The sequence below is a fragment of the Pholcus phalangioides genome, unplaced genomic scaffold (assembly GCF_987345545.1).
Source record: "Pholcus phalangioides strain wild (caught in Gottingen) unplaced genomic scaffold, Ppha-v1.0 ptg000004l_1, whole genome shotgun sequence".
In the NCBI taxonomy this organism is placed as follows: Eukaryota; Metazoa; Arthropoda; class Arachnida; order Araneae; family Pholcidae; genus Pholcus; species Pholcus phalangioides.
Window position 1 is genome coordinate 2834289 of NW_028301597.1, and position 20165 is coordinate 2854453.

Genomic DNA, 20165 nt, shown 5'->3' on the forward strand with positions numbered 1-20165 from the left:
CTCATCATAAATGAAAATAAAATATTCTTTATGAGTTCAAAAGATTAAGTGAATAAACACTTAGTTTTTTTATTCTCACTGAAAAATCACTGGTGAGTTTTGTTTGCGTGGAATTGGTAGTTGAAGCGATCTTTTTTTTCCAAAGAAGAAGAAATTGGTAGACGTGTGCTTTCCAGTCCCGATACAAATTTTCTTAATAGGTCGATCTTTCATATTCCTCCTCTATAACGCCGCCTTGTCTTTAAAGGTGAACGCACTTTTTTTAAATTCGAAGGACATTCTGGCAGTAGGGTGAACACAGGGTTGCAGCTGTCCTGCTACGTTACAATCGTCCAGCTAAGATTTTTTAATCTTTTTACGGCTAATGTTCCCAATTGGAAACATCAGTTTTATTAATTAGAAAAATAATTTTCTTACATGAAAACACTTGATTCCTTTTTCTTGAACGCGTGATTCCAAACTTAATTTACAAAACAAAAATTTCATTCATTTCAACGCTTATGCCATAAATTTGATTTTTTTAAATAGCTTATTTTCAAGGAAAAATAAAATTTAATTTTTTTTGTTTTTAATTTTGATGCTGCTTTTATGGGCATGGACACACAAATCCAGACAACATACAGGAAAGTTTTTTTATGAGTTTTATAACTGATATCTCTCTAAACTAAAGTATCAGAAGGGGAAATAAGTGAAAAAAATTAATTCGAATCTTATTTCGGCCTTTAAAATTTTGAAACATCAAAAAGCCGATAAAAATACTGAGGGACAAAAACCAGGTTTTTTTTTGTCTAAAAAAAAAACAAAAAAAAAAACAACAACAACACGACGAATTTCTGCCATGGACTTCATCTCAGCTTAAAGCTGACCAAACTGATTGAACCGCAACTCGCTGAAAAAAAAAATCCAGCTTAATTATTTCCAAGTAAGAAATAGCTTAATGTTGACATTTCAACAAGCCTGCAGTGACAGAGGGTGGGGGAGGGGGAGGAATGGAGGCTTCAGTGGCGTCTGCTTGAAGTGCTAGGTAGATCTTTGATGTCATAAGAGTGAACGTTGGATTCATCGTGTATATTGTACGAAGAGTTTCCGATTTGTATGGTAATTTTCCCACGAGTACTTTCAAAAAGTTTAAGCGGAGTGGGGTGACACATTATTAGGAGTTTACTAACATGAGAATCCCATAAAGGATGATTGGGATGTCCAAAAAGTGACCCGGTAAGCGAAGTAACGCATAACCCGGGTGACGCACTAACAAGGTTTGACTGTATATCGTCCTCCTCATGCCAGAAGCACGAATGTGTAAATTTCCCCCCTTTTTTTTATCAGCTGGTTGGATACCTTATTTTAATATCTAAGTTTTTCCTGAAACGCGAATGTGTACCGCAATTGAAATACATGTTGCAAAACATTTTAGGAAAATAACTTCCATAAAGTAACACGGGTCTAGTAAACATTCAAACGTCATTTACTACGTTCTTTTTTTTTCTTTCCAAGGACATTGCTTATTCGTGATTCTGGCATGGAGGGGGCGATATGAGAGAGAGGAAAAAGCAAGAGTCAGATGGGGTGCATGCATGGAACAATCTTTCCCTCGAAAGAGTTGCAATATCGTGCCAGTGTGGCACCTAGAAGAAACACTTTTACTATTACAGCTGGAATTCGCCAACATAAGAAATGTTAATTTACGTAAAAAACCGAATCAAATTTTGAATAACAAATTAAATTAAATACTGATGTAATAAAAAAAAATCAGAATTGATAAAAATCTTCAATGGTTCTCGAGGGAACCTATTCGATTAGGTTCTCTTAACTCTGATTGGTTCTCTTTTGACAAGTCGTCTTTCGTCCTGCCCGTTATCCCATTTGTTGAGACGTTACTGCATTCAAGGCCAGGTTCATACTGGACCGATACAACCCGCAACTCAACACGGGTTAGTTAAAAACCTGGATTTCAAGTTTTTTTAATCAGTCCGTGTTGAGTTTCGGGTTGTACCGCTTATCGTATCGGTCCAGTGTGAACCTGGCCTATGAACAATGATCGGGAACAGATGTATACTTTTTCTCGATCCATATCATGTCTTTCGGATGCAACGATTGTAGTTTCGCACGCAACATTCACGTGTATTGTTTTATTGGAATTCATTTATTATTTTCTAAAGAATAATCTTTACACACAATGCAACTTGTAATACATAAAGATAAGGTACTATTCAAATTCGGAATGAAAATTAATAATCTGTTCCATAAAAAAAAGTTACAGGAAATTTCACTTCACTTTATAAAAATATAAAAATTTCCTTAATTCGGAAATAGAAATCCTGGACTTTTTTTCTCTTTTAAACCGGATTTCGGAATTTTACAAAACTTGCAATCATGACTATCGAATTGAGGATTAATGGTATAAAGGTTTTGTTCCTTATATATATTATCCATATTCTATTTCCTCCGGTCTTAAAATTGTTCTGATTCATCGAATTCTTCACATCAATTGATATCAAAATTCACCGTATCGGATCTCATTATGTAAGTACATGATGTATTCCAATGCATTCGTTAAGAAAGTGGAGAAGAAGATTCTCGAGACTCCGCATGCTAACAGGGCGTAACATGCCCTGGAAATGATATATAACCTGAAACAGAGTAAAGAAATTCAAGTTTAAATTGTATTTTCAAAATCTAATATGCATTAAAGTATCGATCAACTTTTTTTTTGGATAATTTATCTTTCATATTTACTTACTACTATCCACAACACCCGGCGCTGCCCGGGCTTTCTTCAATTACTCAGAAAATTGAAAAAGTGACAAACCATTATAAAGGCATATAAGCTATCATACATGTATACATAATACTGCCATCATTACCATTGTAAAGGCATGTAAAGGTATACATGTCTGAAACGCATTGCTATTGAACCACGGTAACCAAAGTAAACATTCCGAAAGTGATTGTTGAGGCCTAAAAATCATTGTGGCCCATTTCGGGCATTTGAGGTAGCACACTTTCAAAGTAGCCTATCGTTCAAGTCGGGCCTCGTTTGGTATATATGCAAAATTTGGTGACGATCGATTCAAAGTTGTAGATTTGTATGGAGAACACACGCACACAGCGCACCGAGCCGTTACTGTATGTATGGCTCCTGTAGGAGATGATATTTTGAAAACGAACCTTCTCAGTTTTTTCTTTCCATCCGGAATAGTTTCGGGGCCTTCGTTCATAAGGTATTTGCGGCAACCGTACACGTGGTCTTTCAAATAGTCATTCCAATTAAGGTCACGGATATCACAATAGAAAATCTGAAAGACATACATTACACACAAATTTCAGGCTCATATACATATTTGCATATTGTGTGAATAATTATGTTCGTTGAAACATTCACAGGAACAAAATGCGACAGAGCATTTTCTTTTGTTAGCAACAATTTTAGTTTTGCTCATGATATACCATGTATAGTATATACCAGGTATGTATCATATTTGTAACGCGTGGAACATTGAGTTCATCGTTATTTTCGCTGAATGTGTTTTGCCTTTGTTTTGCTGAAAGGTGCCTAAAGTGGAATCAGTGAAGTTCATTGTTAAAGTTTGTAATACTCACGGCAGAGAAAAAAAAAAAAAAAAAAAAAAACGCACGCACACACACCAAAAAAGAAACAGATGAATATACCAGTAAACGTGAGGGAAAAGAAGAATTTCTCGTCATCCGTAGTAGGTTTGTTATGATCATTCCGATTCGCAGTGTTGAGATTAATGCAAATAAATACTTTAAGCCTTTATTCTACTGACGGTAATTTATATTACCGGGTAAGATAATTTTTTATGCAGGCCCGTCATTTTCATTTGGAAGGGGGAGTCAGGGAGGCATTCCCCCCGGCTTTAAAAAATACACTAGAAATGGTGTATACAGAGGTGCCAAGAAAAAAATTTCATGTTTCTAAGTGATATTCAACACACGCGCGCGCACACACACACACACACACACACACACACACACACACACACACACACACACACACACACACACACACACACACACACACACACAGAGTTAACACCGTATTTCCACTCTCAAAACTGGTACAGGGTAATTTTTGAGCGCCTGTTGAGCATTTTTAAATTGGAATCATACCTCTACCACACGCGGTTGATGAGATAAAGGCTGTGCTAGTACTTACAGGTTACATTTGCATGCATGGTGTTCTCTTTCTCCCGAATAAATTTCAAAATTTCAACAAGAATGCCGTTTTAACGTTTTGTATGTATATATATATGCATATACATTGAGTAACATGTGCTTGCCCTCCTCCCGTCCAGGAAGAAGTCTAAATGACGGATTTGTTATGTAACAACTAACTGTTTGAAAACTCCGTATTTGTTTCATTTTAGTGTTTTTAATTAGAACTAAAATTGCCTTGCAATTACCATGATTGTTCTGGGTCATCATGTTTTTTTTCCAAATTTGTAAATACTATTCTTGAAAACCCGAGAAATCAGTCTAAATTGCGTCGCCTTTGAGGTGAGTGAACTGAATTGGTAAAAGTATTTTTACACAAACAAATTCCAAAAACAAAATTAAAAATGAACTATCTTCATAACCTTTTTATCCTCTTTTGATAATCGATTGCTCAGGTCTAGCACATTTCTCGTCTCGTAATTCCAATCATTGGTCGTGAAGAACTCGTAACCATGTGACATTTTGTGGATTTTGTGATATAGATTGACCATTCTGAAATAATAGGGGAAAGCAAGATGACAGTTTTGAAAAGCTCTAATCAGGGTTTTTCGAAATAAGTTTTTTAATGCTCGGAAAAACTTGTTCATCAAATAATTTCTATGCAAAAAAAAAAAGGGGATCGAGACAGCCTTACCCAGGTTTGCTGAAGGTTACGTAAGCCAATAAATCAATAAACAACGCCGGTAAATAATGGAAGAGAACCTCGTAGATTCTGCTCACGGTACGACTCCGCTGGAAGTTATTGACAGGATACCAGTATAATTCCGAACTTGGAATTTCCATATATGTAGGGTAAGTGATACTGATTATTTCACCCCAGGACAGTGCTTCTGCATTAGTGTTAGTGCTGTTGTACACCATAACCTCTTTCGATCTGAAAATTATTAGAATCTGAGTGAAATTTCAGAAGTACAGAGTAAGTATTGGCATTTTAAAGAGAGATAGAGATAGAGACTGAGAGAGAGAGAGATAAAAGAGTGGAATTATATCTCGTGAAATAATTTGAATTTTTATAGCGAATAAAAATCTACAATTGATTCTCACATTTCAGAGAAAGTGTGACGGTAATTTCTCCCCGTCCGATTCCATCTATTAAATATTTTACTTGAACTATTATTAGACGTTGAAAATTTCAAAATATTGATCAGTTGGTAATCAAACAGCAGGATGTCCCATAAATTCGCAAATAGCTTAAAAAATCATAAAAATTGAAGGAATCCGTATATCTGAATGTGGTTTGCGAAAATGTTATTTTCACGGGAGGAGCGGGATTTTTTTTTGATTTAGAAAACAAAAATTATTTAAAATTTTTGTAAATAGAAGATGGATGCTGTACGAAAGCAAATCACTGGAAACATGCAAATCAGAGTCTTATAAAATGCCGGGTGTACGATTAGCGGCTCGTTTCTGAATTTTGCTGTCATTGGTACTTACATAAGGTTTTCATTGTGCTGTTCACATTGATGGATAGAAGTACTATTAGTGAAGGTTATTTCATTTACCTCAGCCGGGTGAAGCTCACGAACGTTTCGGACATAAAAGAGATTCAAGAAAGGTTCAGGTTCAATCACTCCTACCGGACTGGTTATAGCGCTCTCTATCGACAAAGGTTGGAACTAACCACAAACCGCATTCAAATATAACAGTTCCTTCAATTTTTAGGAATTTTTTTTTAACTATTTAGGAATTTATGGGACACCCTGTACTTCAGAAGTTCTTCTTGCAATCAAACTTTTTTAGTTTATGTTTTAGCGCTTCGAAACTTTTTATCGGAGGAAAAAAAGAAAACATCTTTGAAGAAGTCAGTTTTTCCAAATTGTACTAAACTTAATAGATTGATGATTATAGCGTTCCAGATTGAGGAATGAAATCAAGTGAAGAAAGAAGCCAAATACTTGTTCTGAGCCGTGGACCAACCAGCGGCAATCATCGTATTCGTAACCACATCTACTGGCACGAGATCGGGATATTTGTCGTCGTGAACGACCATAGTACGCAGAACACCTTTACCACCCTGTAATAAACCAAAAAGTAGTGATTGATTTTTGTTGAATAACAAGAAATAATACGAACTAATAAATAATACTTTTTTCCAAGACCTTACCACAACACCGATGCCTGCAGGTCCATTCATGCTATCAACCCAACCCTGGAAAAGAATAAGTATGATGAAGAATTCACGTTGAAAAAACGATAAAAAATTTGTCGAGCTAATTTACGAGGGCCGTTTGGCTGAAAGAAACGGTAAATTTGAGTTACGCATGCACATTGAATTTAACAGGTTCTCTGGGAAAATGAATGTGAATTCGTCAGTTATATATCACCATCATTCACTCTCATGTGACAGAGAATAATGCCGAAATAAATATGCCCTCAGTTGAAAGAAGTCCTTTCACGCATAAATCAGGTCTTTAATGTACAAATAAAAAAATTATTATACGTGGGAATTCTCAGATATTTTTCATTAAGATTCCTCATTCTACTAGGTTTACTGCACATATTTCTCATTAATATTTTTTTCATCTCTAAGAGTGGTTTGACACCATGATTTTTTTCTTTCGTTTTCATTTCTTCCTCATATTAATTTCTTTCTGTTTACTTATCATTGTATATTGTATTTTTCTGCAATTCCTCTATTTTCCGGTTTTTATTTTTATTTTGGATAGGCATAGCTTTATTTTCCTTGTGTTGAATTATCAATTTGCATTTCTATTACGTATATATGTTTTTATATTATGTGTCTGAGGATTTAATCCTTAACGTGTAAATTCGATGAATTATTATCGTTATTTTATTTTACTTTTCTTTTATATTTTAATTACTTTATTGTATTTGTGGTAGTTTTTTATGTCCGAGGTGGTTTTCCATCTCTGTAATTGAGCTCAGCCTGTTGAGATGTGCAAATAAATAAATACATAAATAAACAAAATTCAAGAAAATCAGTCTTATCTCAAATATTATTAAAAAATATATTTTTTTCGGGCTGATAGTGCGTGTGCTTCAAAGAGCTTGCAACAAACCCCCCCCCCCCTACTAATAACAACTAAACGAACATGCACCTCAGACTCATTTCTCTGCGAGATTTAACATTGACTGACGTATTCCACTACAAAACACTTTCAAGCTACGGCCGTGCAATTCAGAATGTTGTTGAATTGGAAGTAAAACTTTATGTAGAGTGTTTGATAAAAGCTCGTTTTATTTTAAATACAAAAATATCTTTTATGAACAATCAGCCTCTATTTTTGAAACAGCTCTCATAGATGACGCAGAATTTAGTTACTCACGGCATAGGGTTCTTTCCACGCAACATTTACAGTTGATGGCCTTATTATAGATACGGGAATCGAACCGTGTTCATCAATTATAACGTTTTCTGCCAGAGCTTTTGTGAAGATGTAAGTGTTTGGCCGATCTTCTAGGAGCTTCGGGGTTATATCCTCTAGAAGATCGCTTGGCATCCACCTACAGATAGAAAAAAAGCCAAACGTGTGAATTCGAAGTTACATCGCTACTGTGAACAAATTATTTCCTCGAAATAGTGATTTATGGTGTTGAAAACAAAAGAAAAATAATATAATTTTAAGTAAGAAAAAAATCAATGATTCTGGATGGTTATCGTATTTTACTTACTCCATCATGTCAATGATGCTTTGAGGGGAAAACTTGGAAGGCAAAACTTTCTCTTCTATGTTTTTCAGATGACAATTGGCGAATGCAGTGGAAACATGCACCAAAGACTATTTCAATGCAAAAGACTTGGATTTATTTAATAAAAAATAAGTTACATCATATTATTTACCTTTAAACGTATTAGAGAAGAAAAACAAAACAACTTACATAATGAAATCAAAAATGAGGACACAGAACGGAGGCTAAAACTAGCCTTAAACCAATTCATATTTTTTGTAACACTCGTGTTCCATTAATTTCATGAATTTTGAAACTATTGTGTGTTAATTTGATGAACTATGACAGATGTGAAATCGGTAAAGCATCGAAGCCAGCAGTTGAATGAATAATTTAATTTAATTTCTAATGATGAAGAAAGAGTAACTAGAAACACCAGAAATATAAATTTAAAACATTAAATCACTTTAAATAAGGAATAGGTTCGGAATTTATTGCAACTGCTAAGTAACATAATAATTTCGAAACAGACACCAAATAGGAAAAATGACCACATCTTCACAAAATCGCAATTCTTCGATATCAGGGCCACCCTTACCAGTCTCAGGGCCTCAGTGTGAGAATAAATTGGGGGGGGGGGGACAGGGACGTCTTAACAGTTTCGTGGGGGGGGGGGGAATCGAGACACCTAAAAATTCACCCATTATTACAAAATATACAGGAATGCTGAAAAATATCCATTCAGAAATAAATATATACACATACAAAATAACTATCAGTAAACTAATATGAAAATTAATGAAAACCTTGAATTCATGAATATTCAGAACGGGAAAAAATTTTAAACTAATAAAACAAACAGGTTCACAACTAATGAAAATTATGACTTAATGAAAGAAATAAATTGAAACTAATGGAAGTTTAGGATTGATGAAAATAAGAAAAATAATTGAAAAATATTTATCAACCCTTATGAAAATTCAGAATTAGTGAAAGAATTCTAGAATTGATGAAAATTCTGAAGTAATGAAAGAAATAATTTCAGAATTGATGAAAACATTCAATAATTTGCTTCCCCCTCCCCGTTTGAATCGGAGTTCTGGGTTCCTTTGAATCGCAAAGAGAAACAAAATGCATTTATTGACCCCCTGTTCGAGACTAAAAAAATTAATTGATATATATATATATATACTGTATATATTTCGCTTCTATCACCGTGAGTGCGCCCCTTCCAAAGCGCGAGGTCTGGTGTGACCACACTTGTCGTACACCCTTAAGGGCGGCTCTGCTCGATGCATACTAGAACCACTCCCTCGGAAATGAAAAAGTACTTACTTGCAAATTTTTCATTTTGTTACAAATCTGTAAAACAGTCCTCACTGCTACGACATTCATTTCCATAGCTTTTCTGAAACGGAAGAGAGAGAATATGAAAAGACCTTAAAAAACTGTTTGAAATATGGTTAATTTCTTTTCGTACTTGTTCGTTGGTTAAACATTAATGACGTGTTTTTGTTGGGCAAATTTGTCCATCGTACTGTGTATCGTAATATTCTACTGAATTTCAGAAATGAAGCTTGACACTATTTTTCTAGAGTATAGAATCGAAATTTTTTTTTCACCTGAGAAAAAAGTTTAACCCTCTACCTATGTCGGAAACAATGTTTGTGATTAGCTGATTCTTTTCACTTCACCTTGAAGCCTAAATTGAGTTTTTTTAAATGTTTTTTGTTGATATAATGTACGAAACCAAACAGGGGAAAAAAATTCCATATTTTGATTCATTTTTCCTACATATATTCTACAGTTAACGGGGTTAATTCTAAAAATGTGAAGGTACATAGGAAAGAATGAAGATATCATATCACCTTCAAAATCGAAAGATGAATGTGCTCAAAGTTTCAAAGTTAATGTAAAAAAGGCCAATTACCAGATCGTAAAATGTCGGTCTCATTTAGAGTTTCTTTTGTTTTTTATATTATTCTTTAAAATTCATCAGTTCAATTAAATTTTATCTCTGCACATGAAAAAAAAAATTTACAGAATATTTCAAGAGCTGAATAATTATAGACAAAATAAGCATTAAACAATGGAATGCATGGATATACACGAACAGTCGAACCACGGAGAAAAGGACAGAGGAATGACCTGACGAGGTCCGTGGTAAATGAGAAGAGTTGGCAAAAAATAATAGGGAAAGTTACAAAGTCGAAAAGAAAACGACATAAATTTTTACTATATTGATGAGAAAAACATGATTTATATTACAAAGAAAACTACATACAACTATCTTTTACAATCAAAATAATGAAAAAAATGATTTTTTTCATTATTTGAAACAGGAAAAAATGATTGACAACATGAATCATAACAGAAAATTGTTCAACAAAATAATTTACTTAAAAGTGTTGCGATTCATTCTGAGATGAGTCTTAAACATTCTCGTACCCTATTAATTTCTCTTACAAAGCAGCACGTTCTAGCAGCGTGGACCTGTTGAATTAATACGGGGGGGGGGGGGGTTATGAACAAACTGACACTACTCAGACGTATGTAGCGCTCATTCTGACGGAGGTATTTTGGTGAAACTTAGTACAGTATATAGGATATATGGACTAATTCAAATTCAATAAAAAAACAGTTCAATTTTTGACCACCGAGTGAAAAAAATAGGTGAATATCAATTGCATAATGTCCGAGAACATGTGTTATTTTATTGCCTCATGTAAACGTAAAAATTAAATTCATTTTCCAAATCCAATGAACAAAAGATGAAAAGAATGTTTTTCCCTTCTTTCTGTTCAAAAAGAAAAAAAAACCACCAAAAACACGACCCGTTAGACAATGGCAATGGGGGTTGGGGAGGAAGAAGATCAATGTTCGAGGCAATAATCTGCTAAATTTTATGTTGTCTGTCATTTTTTCCTCGTTTGCACTGCCTCTGTGCAATATCACTTAGAAAAATGACTGACGAGATGATATCCTATTGCTGTTGATCACAGGTTAAGACACGACGATTGAAATCTTCGGACTTTTTTTCCCTTTCGCCCTCTTTTTCCCAACTGTAATTTATGACGTTTATTTCACTGACGGTTTCAAGTTTTAGCAACAATAGTGGTGTATTGTTCAATCAAGAAATTTTCAATCGAATATTTGATTTGTTTCGACGCACTTGATGAGATACGTATAAAAGACATAGTACACAGTTCTTCAACCACTGCGCTCGTTCGCAGATCGGTCCGTGAGATTTTGCTGCTGGTCACATTTCGATCAATTCATATAACCGCTACATAATTTCAGTCTTATTGAATACTATATGTCTCTATATGTGGTTTTATTTCTGTCGTAGCCATCAGCAAATCTGCCAATTATTTCTTCCACTTTTTGAACCCGCAAATTATTTATTCTATTCATTAATTTTTTCGCCGATCTTCAGATTATTTCTCCTACTTATTTTTCTTTTTACTGTTTGCTAATTATTTCCCTTTTTATTTATTTTTTTGCCGGTCCACAAACTATTTCTCCCATTTATAGTACTTTCAAGAAACTAAAGCAATCTTCAATAATCGTTGAGCCAGAGCCGCAACTAAGCAACTAAAAACAAAAATGCACTCTGTTGCCTGGAGCAAATATAAATTTTGATCTTCCCATGATTTTCAAATGGTGGTTTCGGCACTAGCAGCACCAGACCCACTTACTCTTTCTCCTCAGTTGTGGGTCCCCACGTTGAAAATTTACTTTCCCGAAAAATCGTAAACAGTTTGTTCATTTTAGAGATCGTGACTCAATATTTGCCACTGTAAATTCAGATACTCCTCAGGGAGCGGTCCTCCCCTATTTATTGTTTTTAATATATTTTATTGCCAAATACCGAAGTTGGCCACTTCGTGAACCAGATGGCCCAGTTGATCCCCGACAAACCAGTCACGATATCAATATTCAGATTCCTTTGATCGTTAGGGTTGCCATAGCTAAATATAATAATTATGGCTATTATAATTGTCACAAAAAAAAAAAAAAACGCTAGCGGGGCGATGACTCTCCTAATCGTAGGGATCGATATAGGGATATATAGGGATTGATATATATATAGGAACTGGCCAAAGCCCGAATTTCGGACATTGGCCGGGTCAACTGGGCTGGCTCGTTCACTAAGTGGCCAACTTCAGGCTTTGGAAGTAACATACATATAAACGATCTCCATGAAACTCCCAACTACACCATTAGATTTTTTGCTGATGACTGTAATTTACCGTGTAATTAATTACAAATCAAATCAAGAAATTCTACAACGTAATCTTGTTTCCAACTCAGGCTGGTGCTCATTTTGGCATATGCCTATCACAACCTCTTAAAACAGTTTTCACGAGAGCTTCTCTCTTCCTCGAATTCTCATACTTGATCAAGAACGTAGCTATATCCCAAGTTCCTCAATTTAAATATCTGAGTGTCACATAATCTCGGCTGACTTCTACGTTGGAATAATCATATCGATTATATCTACCAGAAATGCCTCAGCAAACTTTTCTTCCTACGCCGCAACCTCAAACATTCTACTCGTGACGTCCGACTTCTCTGCTACCCAGAACTTAAATTTCTCCCGTTCTCTCTTATGCAGCTGAGATCTGGGACCCCAACACCTCTACTGACATCGACAAACTTGAATCTATCCAAAATAAATCCACCCGCTTTATTCATGACTGCTTGTCCTCTTTCAGTTCCGTTTCCGATCTTAAACTCGAAATCAATCTCCACCCACTCGCTACTCACCGACTAATCTCTCGCTTAGCCATGCTTTATAATATTACTTATGCTCATCTATCCGTCCGGTATTCTGACTATGACTTTAATAGATTTGACCACCCCAAAAAATTAAAACCTATATTTTGGCCTCTAAGTATTAAGTATTTATTCTTTGTATAACATAGTCACTTTTAAACATTGCATGCAATCAATGTGAGTATTTTTTACAGAAATTTTTTATATTGAAAAGCGTATTTGAGGTTTGTGAAAGTTTTTGACAGAGGTTTTTGACGTGACCGTTTAAACCACGGTTTACACCATAGTTTCCCAAACTTTTTTCTCCCATCGCCCCCCCCCCCCCCAACACAATCTACCCCATAGAATCTTGGGTTATGCCCGTAGCTTTTATTACCCCCTGGAACATTCCATCGCCCTTCCAGGGGCGTTAACGCCGACGTTGGGAACCACTGGTTTAAACCGCTAAAAACTGTCATGCGTCATAAACCTGCGAACCCTGACTACACCCAGCAAAATACTCCCCAAATATATAAAACAAATTATGTTTGATTTGTGGAAAAATGGAATAAATACCCAAGCAAATGTATTCAGTACCTCATTCAATACATTTGAATTGGGTTCAGCGTATAGTTGTGACAGTATTTTAAAAAGTACCACATAAACTAATTCGTTATGTACTAATTAAAAAAAAAATTGTTTAGGTTATGATTAGAACTAAAATGATGTACACATAAAAATTCACTTGATAATTATTAATTTTTTTTCCTAATGCGGTAGATAAAGGGTTAAAGAAGGTTTTAAAAGTTCGCGAAACACATTCAACTATCTGCAATCATATCTTCCCGAGAATTAATATAATTTCGCGTATGGTAAATATAGCAGGAAACTGAGATTTATTCTCACTATGATCTACTGTTTGTTGATTGGTGAATTCTTATGAGATTATTGGAGCAAGTACGGATTTCAGCATCAGTTCGGCTGCTTACTTTATCGGCTCGTCATATTTTACACTTGCAGCCACGTGAAATACGACCGAAACATTGTCCATCAACTCCTTCATCTGATCATCTGAGATTCCGAAGCCTGGAAGACAAATGTCGCCGGTGACGCAGACAAGCTTCTTGAAAACACTTGGCCTCTCTTTTTTCAAGACATCGAAGACCTGGGGGTCGGGTGGGGGGAACGAAAAGAAGAAATTAAAACAAATATTCGATTATTTTAGATATTTTGTCTAATAGATATTTTGTGTCTTAGATATTTTGTGTTTAATTGGTTTTATGTTGAAGAATGTTTGGCATATCTGACACGACATGTGCATGGCCCCCACATCATGAAACAGGGCCCCTAGGCTGGGATCTTTTACGGGCCCCCCGACCAGACTTTAACGGGGCCCCCTTTATGATGAATTTATATAGTGTGAAAAAACAAAAAAATGATTAAAATCCCCCCCGGGGCCCAGGGCTGGAGCCATGTCAGAAACCCTTTGTGGGGGCCCATCGGCATATGTCTGTTGGTATGAATCCACCTTAAGAGTTAAAATCATGTAATGTTTTAAAATCAGCTTGAAAATCATCCACTTTCTGGCTTCAAATAACACTACTAGATGGCAGCATCAACGTGACATCACTGAGTAGCGGCTTGCTGGTAATCCAGGGTTACCATCCGTCCTCCTTTTTGGAATCAATTCAAGAATCCTCCTACAAAATGCATCCTTTTGTCCTCCTTTCCTGGTTTCCGGAATCATTAACTTTTTTTTCTACTCTGAAACATATATCTCTTCATTGCAAGGCCTTAGCGGGGGGGGGGGGGACGGCTCGAAATTCTCAGGCAAATCCAAGTTGTCTCCAAGCGAGGCAGATGCTATTCTGATCATGTCCCAGCTTGCCCCAGGATAATGACAATCGGAAAAACATCTCTGGAAGAAGAAAATCGCAATATAAATTTTGAGAATACTAATGTTTGTTCACCAACAGCACATGTCTTGTACTGAAGTGGGAAGGGAGGGGAATTACCTATTCCGTTAAGAAATAAAGAAATATAGAAAGCAAACCACCTTCTTGCTGTTAGGTTGTGTAAGGGTTAACCGTCAGCTGTTAGCTGTGTTAATTCAAAACAATGCAAAATTAGCATGTACAAGAATTAAGTGGAAATTAAACAAATAAAAATCGTATCTAACTATAATAACTGAACATGGAAAAGGAAAGAAAGAAATCTAACAAGTGGGAAAAATGCTATAAACTGCGGTAATTGAAAATGACAAGACAGGTAAATATTTTATGAAGAGTAACTCACAGAAGTTACGTTGATATGAGTTTCTCAATTGTAATGAAGCCAAGGACGAAAATGAAACGCGAGGAGAAGAAACTGGATTGCATTCTTTTGATGTTTTATGCTGGAGGAAAATTCTATTCATTCAATGATTAGACAACATCGTCAATAAATTTGAAGATTATGCAAGAGAACCTACTGTTTGTTTTTAAAGAGTTCATCAGAAAGAAAAGCAGGTTTGAAATGATCTTCAGGTGGCTTTCGAGAATCTTCAAGTAAGAGAGAATTCATCGCAAAGACTGTACAAGACCAAAGACCAACTCAAACTTTGGTGTAAGAACGTTGCAACAAATTTGGTAACGGTGGGTAACCTTTAGGGGAGTGCTACTCCACTGATTTGTAAACATGCCGAAGACCACTTAATTAAGTGATCAGACCAAGTTTCCAGACCACTTAATTAAGTGATTTGGAAAAACATCGCAGGTTACTTGAGGGGTTACAGGTTACTGATCTGTGAAGGTACGGGGGCCGCTTGGGTGGTCTGTGAATGTACTGCGGCCACTTGAGTTATCTGGAACTGTGCCGCGGGTTACTTAAGTGATCTGTAAATATGCCATCGGTCACTTGAGTGATCTGGTAAGTGCAGCGGGACACCTAACTGATCTGAAAATGTGCCGCGGGACACGTAACTAATCTGAATATATGCTGTGGACCACTGAAGTTCTCTGGAACTTTGCAGAATACTCAAGTGATTAGTAAATGTGTAAAATAACTTAAGTGATGTGAAGCTGTACCATGGGGTAAGTCTTAAGTAAACTGAAAATATTTATAGTGAATTTATAGTGTAAAAACAACAAAAGTAGACATTTGTCCCAGGCCCTTTGTCGTGTTAGCCGTGCCCTTGTGGGGGGAGGGGAGCGGGTCATGTGGAAATCCATTAAACATTACTCAAACGTATGCGATATAAAAGGGAAAAAAATATGCGGTGATACAAACCTGTGAGCTGAGAAGATCTCTGAGTCTCATCTCGGGACTTTTACTTCTTTTCACTCTCATGAGCAAATAGATTTTTTCCAACCCTGGACATGATCGCAGGAGTTTTTCGAGGAGCACCTAAATTACATATTATAGTTAAACAGGCACAATTATAAACACGGAAAAAAGGCAAACGAAGTTTTTTTGCATATAGTCGAAATTATGTGTCCGAACCTCCGCCAAAAAACACAATATAATAAGAAATAAACAAAAATGTAAACGATAAGTTTTTGGCCAGAAACTTCATTTGCTCCAATAAAAACGCACGAAAACCTCAAATAAACAATTAACTAGTCACAATTAATAAAATAATCAAATGCAGAAACGTACAAAGAAAAACATTTTTTTTTTTCATAGACTTCATCCCATGGAACACAGAGAAAATTCTAGTATCAACCTAGATGGAAATGCTTGTATGTTTTTAGTGGCATGTAAATTATTATTACCGCTATGATCCAGGCTTGGTTTGGTGATTTCATGTTGCATCCATTAAAGTCATTTTTACAAAAAATTTTTTATACCACTTAGAAATTGTTTAACCATTTTTGACTGACGTTGCGTTTGCGCAATGCTTTGTTTAAAAAATGTTTCAGGTACTTTTCCTGTACAAATTTTTGTAAGAAACGATAATTTTTTAAAATTAAAAGGGCTAACGATTGTTATAGTATTTTTTAAAATTTAATTTGTTTATAAAGAGATAAAGTTTTTTAATCATTTTTCAAAAACTAAATTTTCAGAAACTTTATCTTGATTTTCGATAAAAAAAATATTTTTTGGCCCTGACTATAGAGAAATAATTTTTTTTTTAATTGAAAATATTTTTTAATTTTTTTTGTCGCATGGGATAAATGAAGTTTTCCGTGTAAACGCAACTAATAATTATTCTAATTGAATAAAGCTAATTAATTTGTTTAAGTTAAGAAGTTATACCGGGTCGGGCATGGATGTCTACTAACACTAACAAATTCCCTGGACAGATCGTAACGATCTCTTGGGAATACGTTATTATTATTATTATTACTTAACTGAACGAAGGCGATTAAAGTCAGAGTGGTGTAAATCAATTAATCCTCATTTTGAGAAAAAAAGGTTTTACTATAAATAGATAGAAAGATTTATAGACTAAAATATATGATATTATGTAATATAATTATATATTTTATGGGCATCTTTTTCTCAGCCACTTCGTTGGGCATTTTGCCTGTTGTGGCGTTGTATTTGTATTGTTTTCATAGAGTCTCATGTTAAAAATTTTGTGATCTCACAATGCAGTGGCTAACTATTGAAGCTGAGAATTAGTTCATTTTTTTTCCAATAGCACAACTCTTCTAGATTGGACTTCTGGACTTGAGTCAGAATGGTTGAAAATGTGACTTGCATAAGTCTGACTTTAACCTCTCAAATACAGTGAAGTCTCGATAATTCGAGCTGGATGGGTCCGAGGTCACCTCGGATTATCGAAAAATTCGAATTATCCGAAAAACAATAAAAAAATGCTTTAAATGGTAGTTTTACTAAAAAAAAACAAACAAAAAAGCACAGTACTTGTGGTGATCGGGTCGTCATAGTAACTGACTCGCGTCGCGAGGTCCCAAGCTCGAACCCCACCGTCGCCACAGTGGTGGTCGGCTGAAGTTGGTTTTCTGTGATTCCCAACTTCAAGGAGTGAATGCGAGCTTATCTCCCCTTTAAAAAGTCTCGCCACAGAGAGCAACAGTCCTACAAACAGTACAAATGTAATTTAATCATGAAACATCACTCACTTCATTTCTGAAATATAGATGGTAGCACTGAAAAATCAAACACAACGCTACATACGCACTCAGACTGTTAGGTACACCCACAGTTACACTTCCGGCACAACTCACTTGGCAGTAAATCACCCATAGATGGTGATAGACCTGAGTTGTGCTCGGTTTGAAAAGAAAGTACTTGTATACTTACTATATTTTTAATTCTCGAATAAGATACAGATTCTCCATACAATGTGTTTCAAAAAATGAAGATTGTTAAAAGGGCACGAAGATGAGGGGTTGAGAAAAGTTGGGGATGGGATTGAGGGTGAGCGACACTGAGACACTGATATTTACAAAACTTCCTTGCCAATGATTCCACGTAAGCTATTAGGATATAGTGCCATTGCCCACCAATACGAAGAAAACGGTCAAACTTTCTCTTCTTTCTTAACGAGCCCCGAGAGTCAAAATCGTCTTCGCGCTACGTTAATTCAAGGGTGCTTAATATTTTGTTACATCAGCTATCCATTATAGGGCTGCCTAGTCCCATTCAAACTTTAATTACTGCACAATACGTATGTACTATGTACTACGTAGTGTTCCTGGGGGGAGAAATAAAGAAGTTGGATTCTTGGAGGAAGAAAAGGAAGAGAGAGAAAAAGAGGATCTTATGAAGGAACTTCAAAAACTTTCATTTTTCGGATTATAAAGAAACTCGAACTTTCGGGACTCTACTGTAATATCCAGTTTTTTGAAACCTAAGAAATATGTTATTTAAGTAAAGGGAAATCATATATAAAAATTGTTTGCATTTTTTGGTCATGAATCGGAAGAGTTGTCAAAAAAAATAGGTTAAAATTGTAATACAACTTGAAAAAGATGTTATACATCTTATACGGAATCAGTTCTCTTTAACGATCAAACAAAGATAGATCAAAAACAAGAAAAAATCTCACCTTTCCAATGAATCCTGTAACACCAGTTATAAACACAGAGCGACCCTCATAGAAATTCGATATTTCAGACTTTTTATTTTCCATAGCAACTTTTATTCCAGTGAGTTTGTTTGGAAAAGAAAATCGAAGGTTTACTTCTCTCGTATTTATATGCACATAAAGCTTATGGGAGCACTTTCAGAGAAACAGAACCGAGATTCCGAGTTTGTCTGGCAAGTGCTTGACTCACTTCAGCTTCGGACTAACGACATCTGAATATTGCGGACGAATTTCTCCGATTCTGAAACTTACTTTTTTTTTGTCTGTCTTCCTGAGGAAGAAGGTAAACAATATCATGATCATCCTAATTACGACAGAAGTCGGTCAAGCTGTGATGAACAAGGTGCACGGAGTGCATAGCGGGATATCTGATCTTCAAGAACAAAGGTTTTGAATCCGCTTGCTCTTTGCGTTTCATTGTTTCGCTTGGGGTTAAACATTATGTGTACATAATGTTTGTATGTGTCCGTCCAGATGTGAAATGGAGAAAACAATGATGAGCAGGATTATCAGTTTCGAATTTCGAAATGGAAGTAAGAAAGGAAATAATCGTGTTCTGATGAAGTTATAAGTTAACTTCTTTCAACTCACGTTCCGTGGAGGAACGAGCCCTCAAAGGAAGAATTTGGTTTTTCTCATGCCTTTCAATTTCCCTCTCTTCCCAGTGTGGAAAGAATGCACAGTGATAATGATTTCGTCCAACCACTCAGATCAAACTTGGGAATACAGAGTAGCTCCACTAGATTTCACAATGCTATTTCTTCCTTCGTATCTTTTGTTTACATCCACTTTTTCTGTGCAGTTTGTACAAGCTTTGAAATGGCTCATACCTTGGACTATTTAGATAACACCCATGTCCTTGCGCTGGGAACCCATCCGTTTTTAATGACAAATTCATCATGGAAAAGGTTTACATCTGAGAAATGGCGGAAGTTTCTTGTTTTGTGGGACGGTCGTTTAGCTTATCAAATTCATGAATATATTTGACGATAAGATCCCAAAAAAAAGTTCAAAGTAAAAGACATATCGGAAACAAGAGAACAATTTAAGAGAAAAATTTTAATATTTATAACTTTTAAGAAAGAATACATATCAGCGGTACTCTCGCAATTTCCGGTCAATAAGCTACGTCATTGAAATGTCTTTTTACACCAGCTTTGTATAAGTCACACATAATTTTCTTTGAAGGAGCTACTTGCGAATTTTTCGAATATACAGAGAAATTTTAATTAAAAAATTTAAAATTTTTGACTTTAGATTTTTGTTAGAAATTTGTTTTTGGAAATTCATTCGTTGAGTTAAAATGAGATTTCTAAATTAATTTTGCTTTTAAAATCCATGCTCAATTGTTTCAACTGTTTACAGATATCAGCAACGTATTACAACTGAATTAAGTTAATTGATTCTAATATTATGAATTTAATATCGATTTGAAGAGGGCCGTTTAGAATCAAAGTTTTGATGTTTGTGATGAATCGAAAGTTTTTTTATTGAATTTTTTTGA

At 35.4% G+C, this 20165-nt stretch overlaps 1 protein-coding gene across 1 annotated transcript; it reads right to left on the reverse strand.

The window, feature by feature from the left end:
• Nucleotides 1-2242: 2242 nt before the first annotated feature.
• Nucleotides 2243-18855, reverse strand: LOC149086425 (fatty acyl-CoA reductase 1-like). The gene is made up of 12 exons (XM_089231809.1): nucleotides 18623-18855; nucleotides 15892-16008; nucleotides 13614-13789; nucleotides 9202-9274; nucleotides 7870-7976; nucleotides 7524-7701; nucleotides 6341-6385; nucleotides 6132-6250; nucleotides 4871-5110; nucleotides 4599-4728; nucleotides 3169-3296; nucleotides 2243-2630 (listed from the first exon to the last, which is right to left on the reverse strand). The coding sequence occupies exons 1-12, from the start codon at nucleotides 18704-18706 to the stop codon at nucleotides 2495-2497; spliced, it is 1533 nt and encodes a 510-aa protein (XP_089087935.1). The 5' UTR covers nucleotides 18707-18855; the 3' UTR covers nucleotides 2243-2494.
• Nucleotides 18856-20165: the final 1310 nt, after the last annotated feature.

Bases quoted from the DNA above. Each gene is read 5' to 3' on its own strand.
- LOC149086425 (XM_089231809.1), bottom strand. From the start codon at position 18,706: ATGGAAAATAAAAAGTCTGAAATATCGAATTTCTATGAGGGTCGCTCT. The intron at 13,790-15,891 runs GTTTGTATCACC...CCCGACCCCCAG, and splicing joins GAGATCTTCTCAGCTCACAG to GTCTTCGATGTCTTGAAAAA. The intron at 3,297-4,598 runs GTTATGAAGATA...TATGTCTTTCAG, and splicing joins TATCAAAAGAGGATAAAAAG to ATTTTCTATTGTGATATCCG.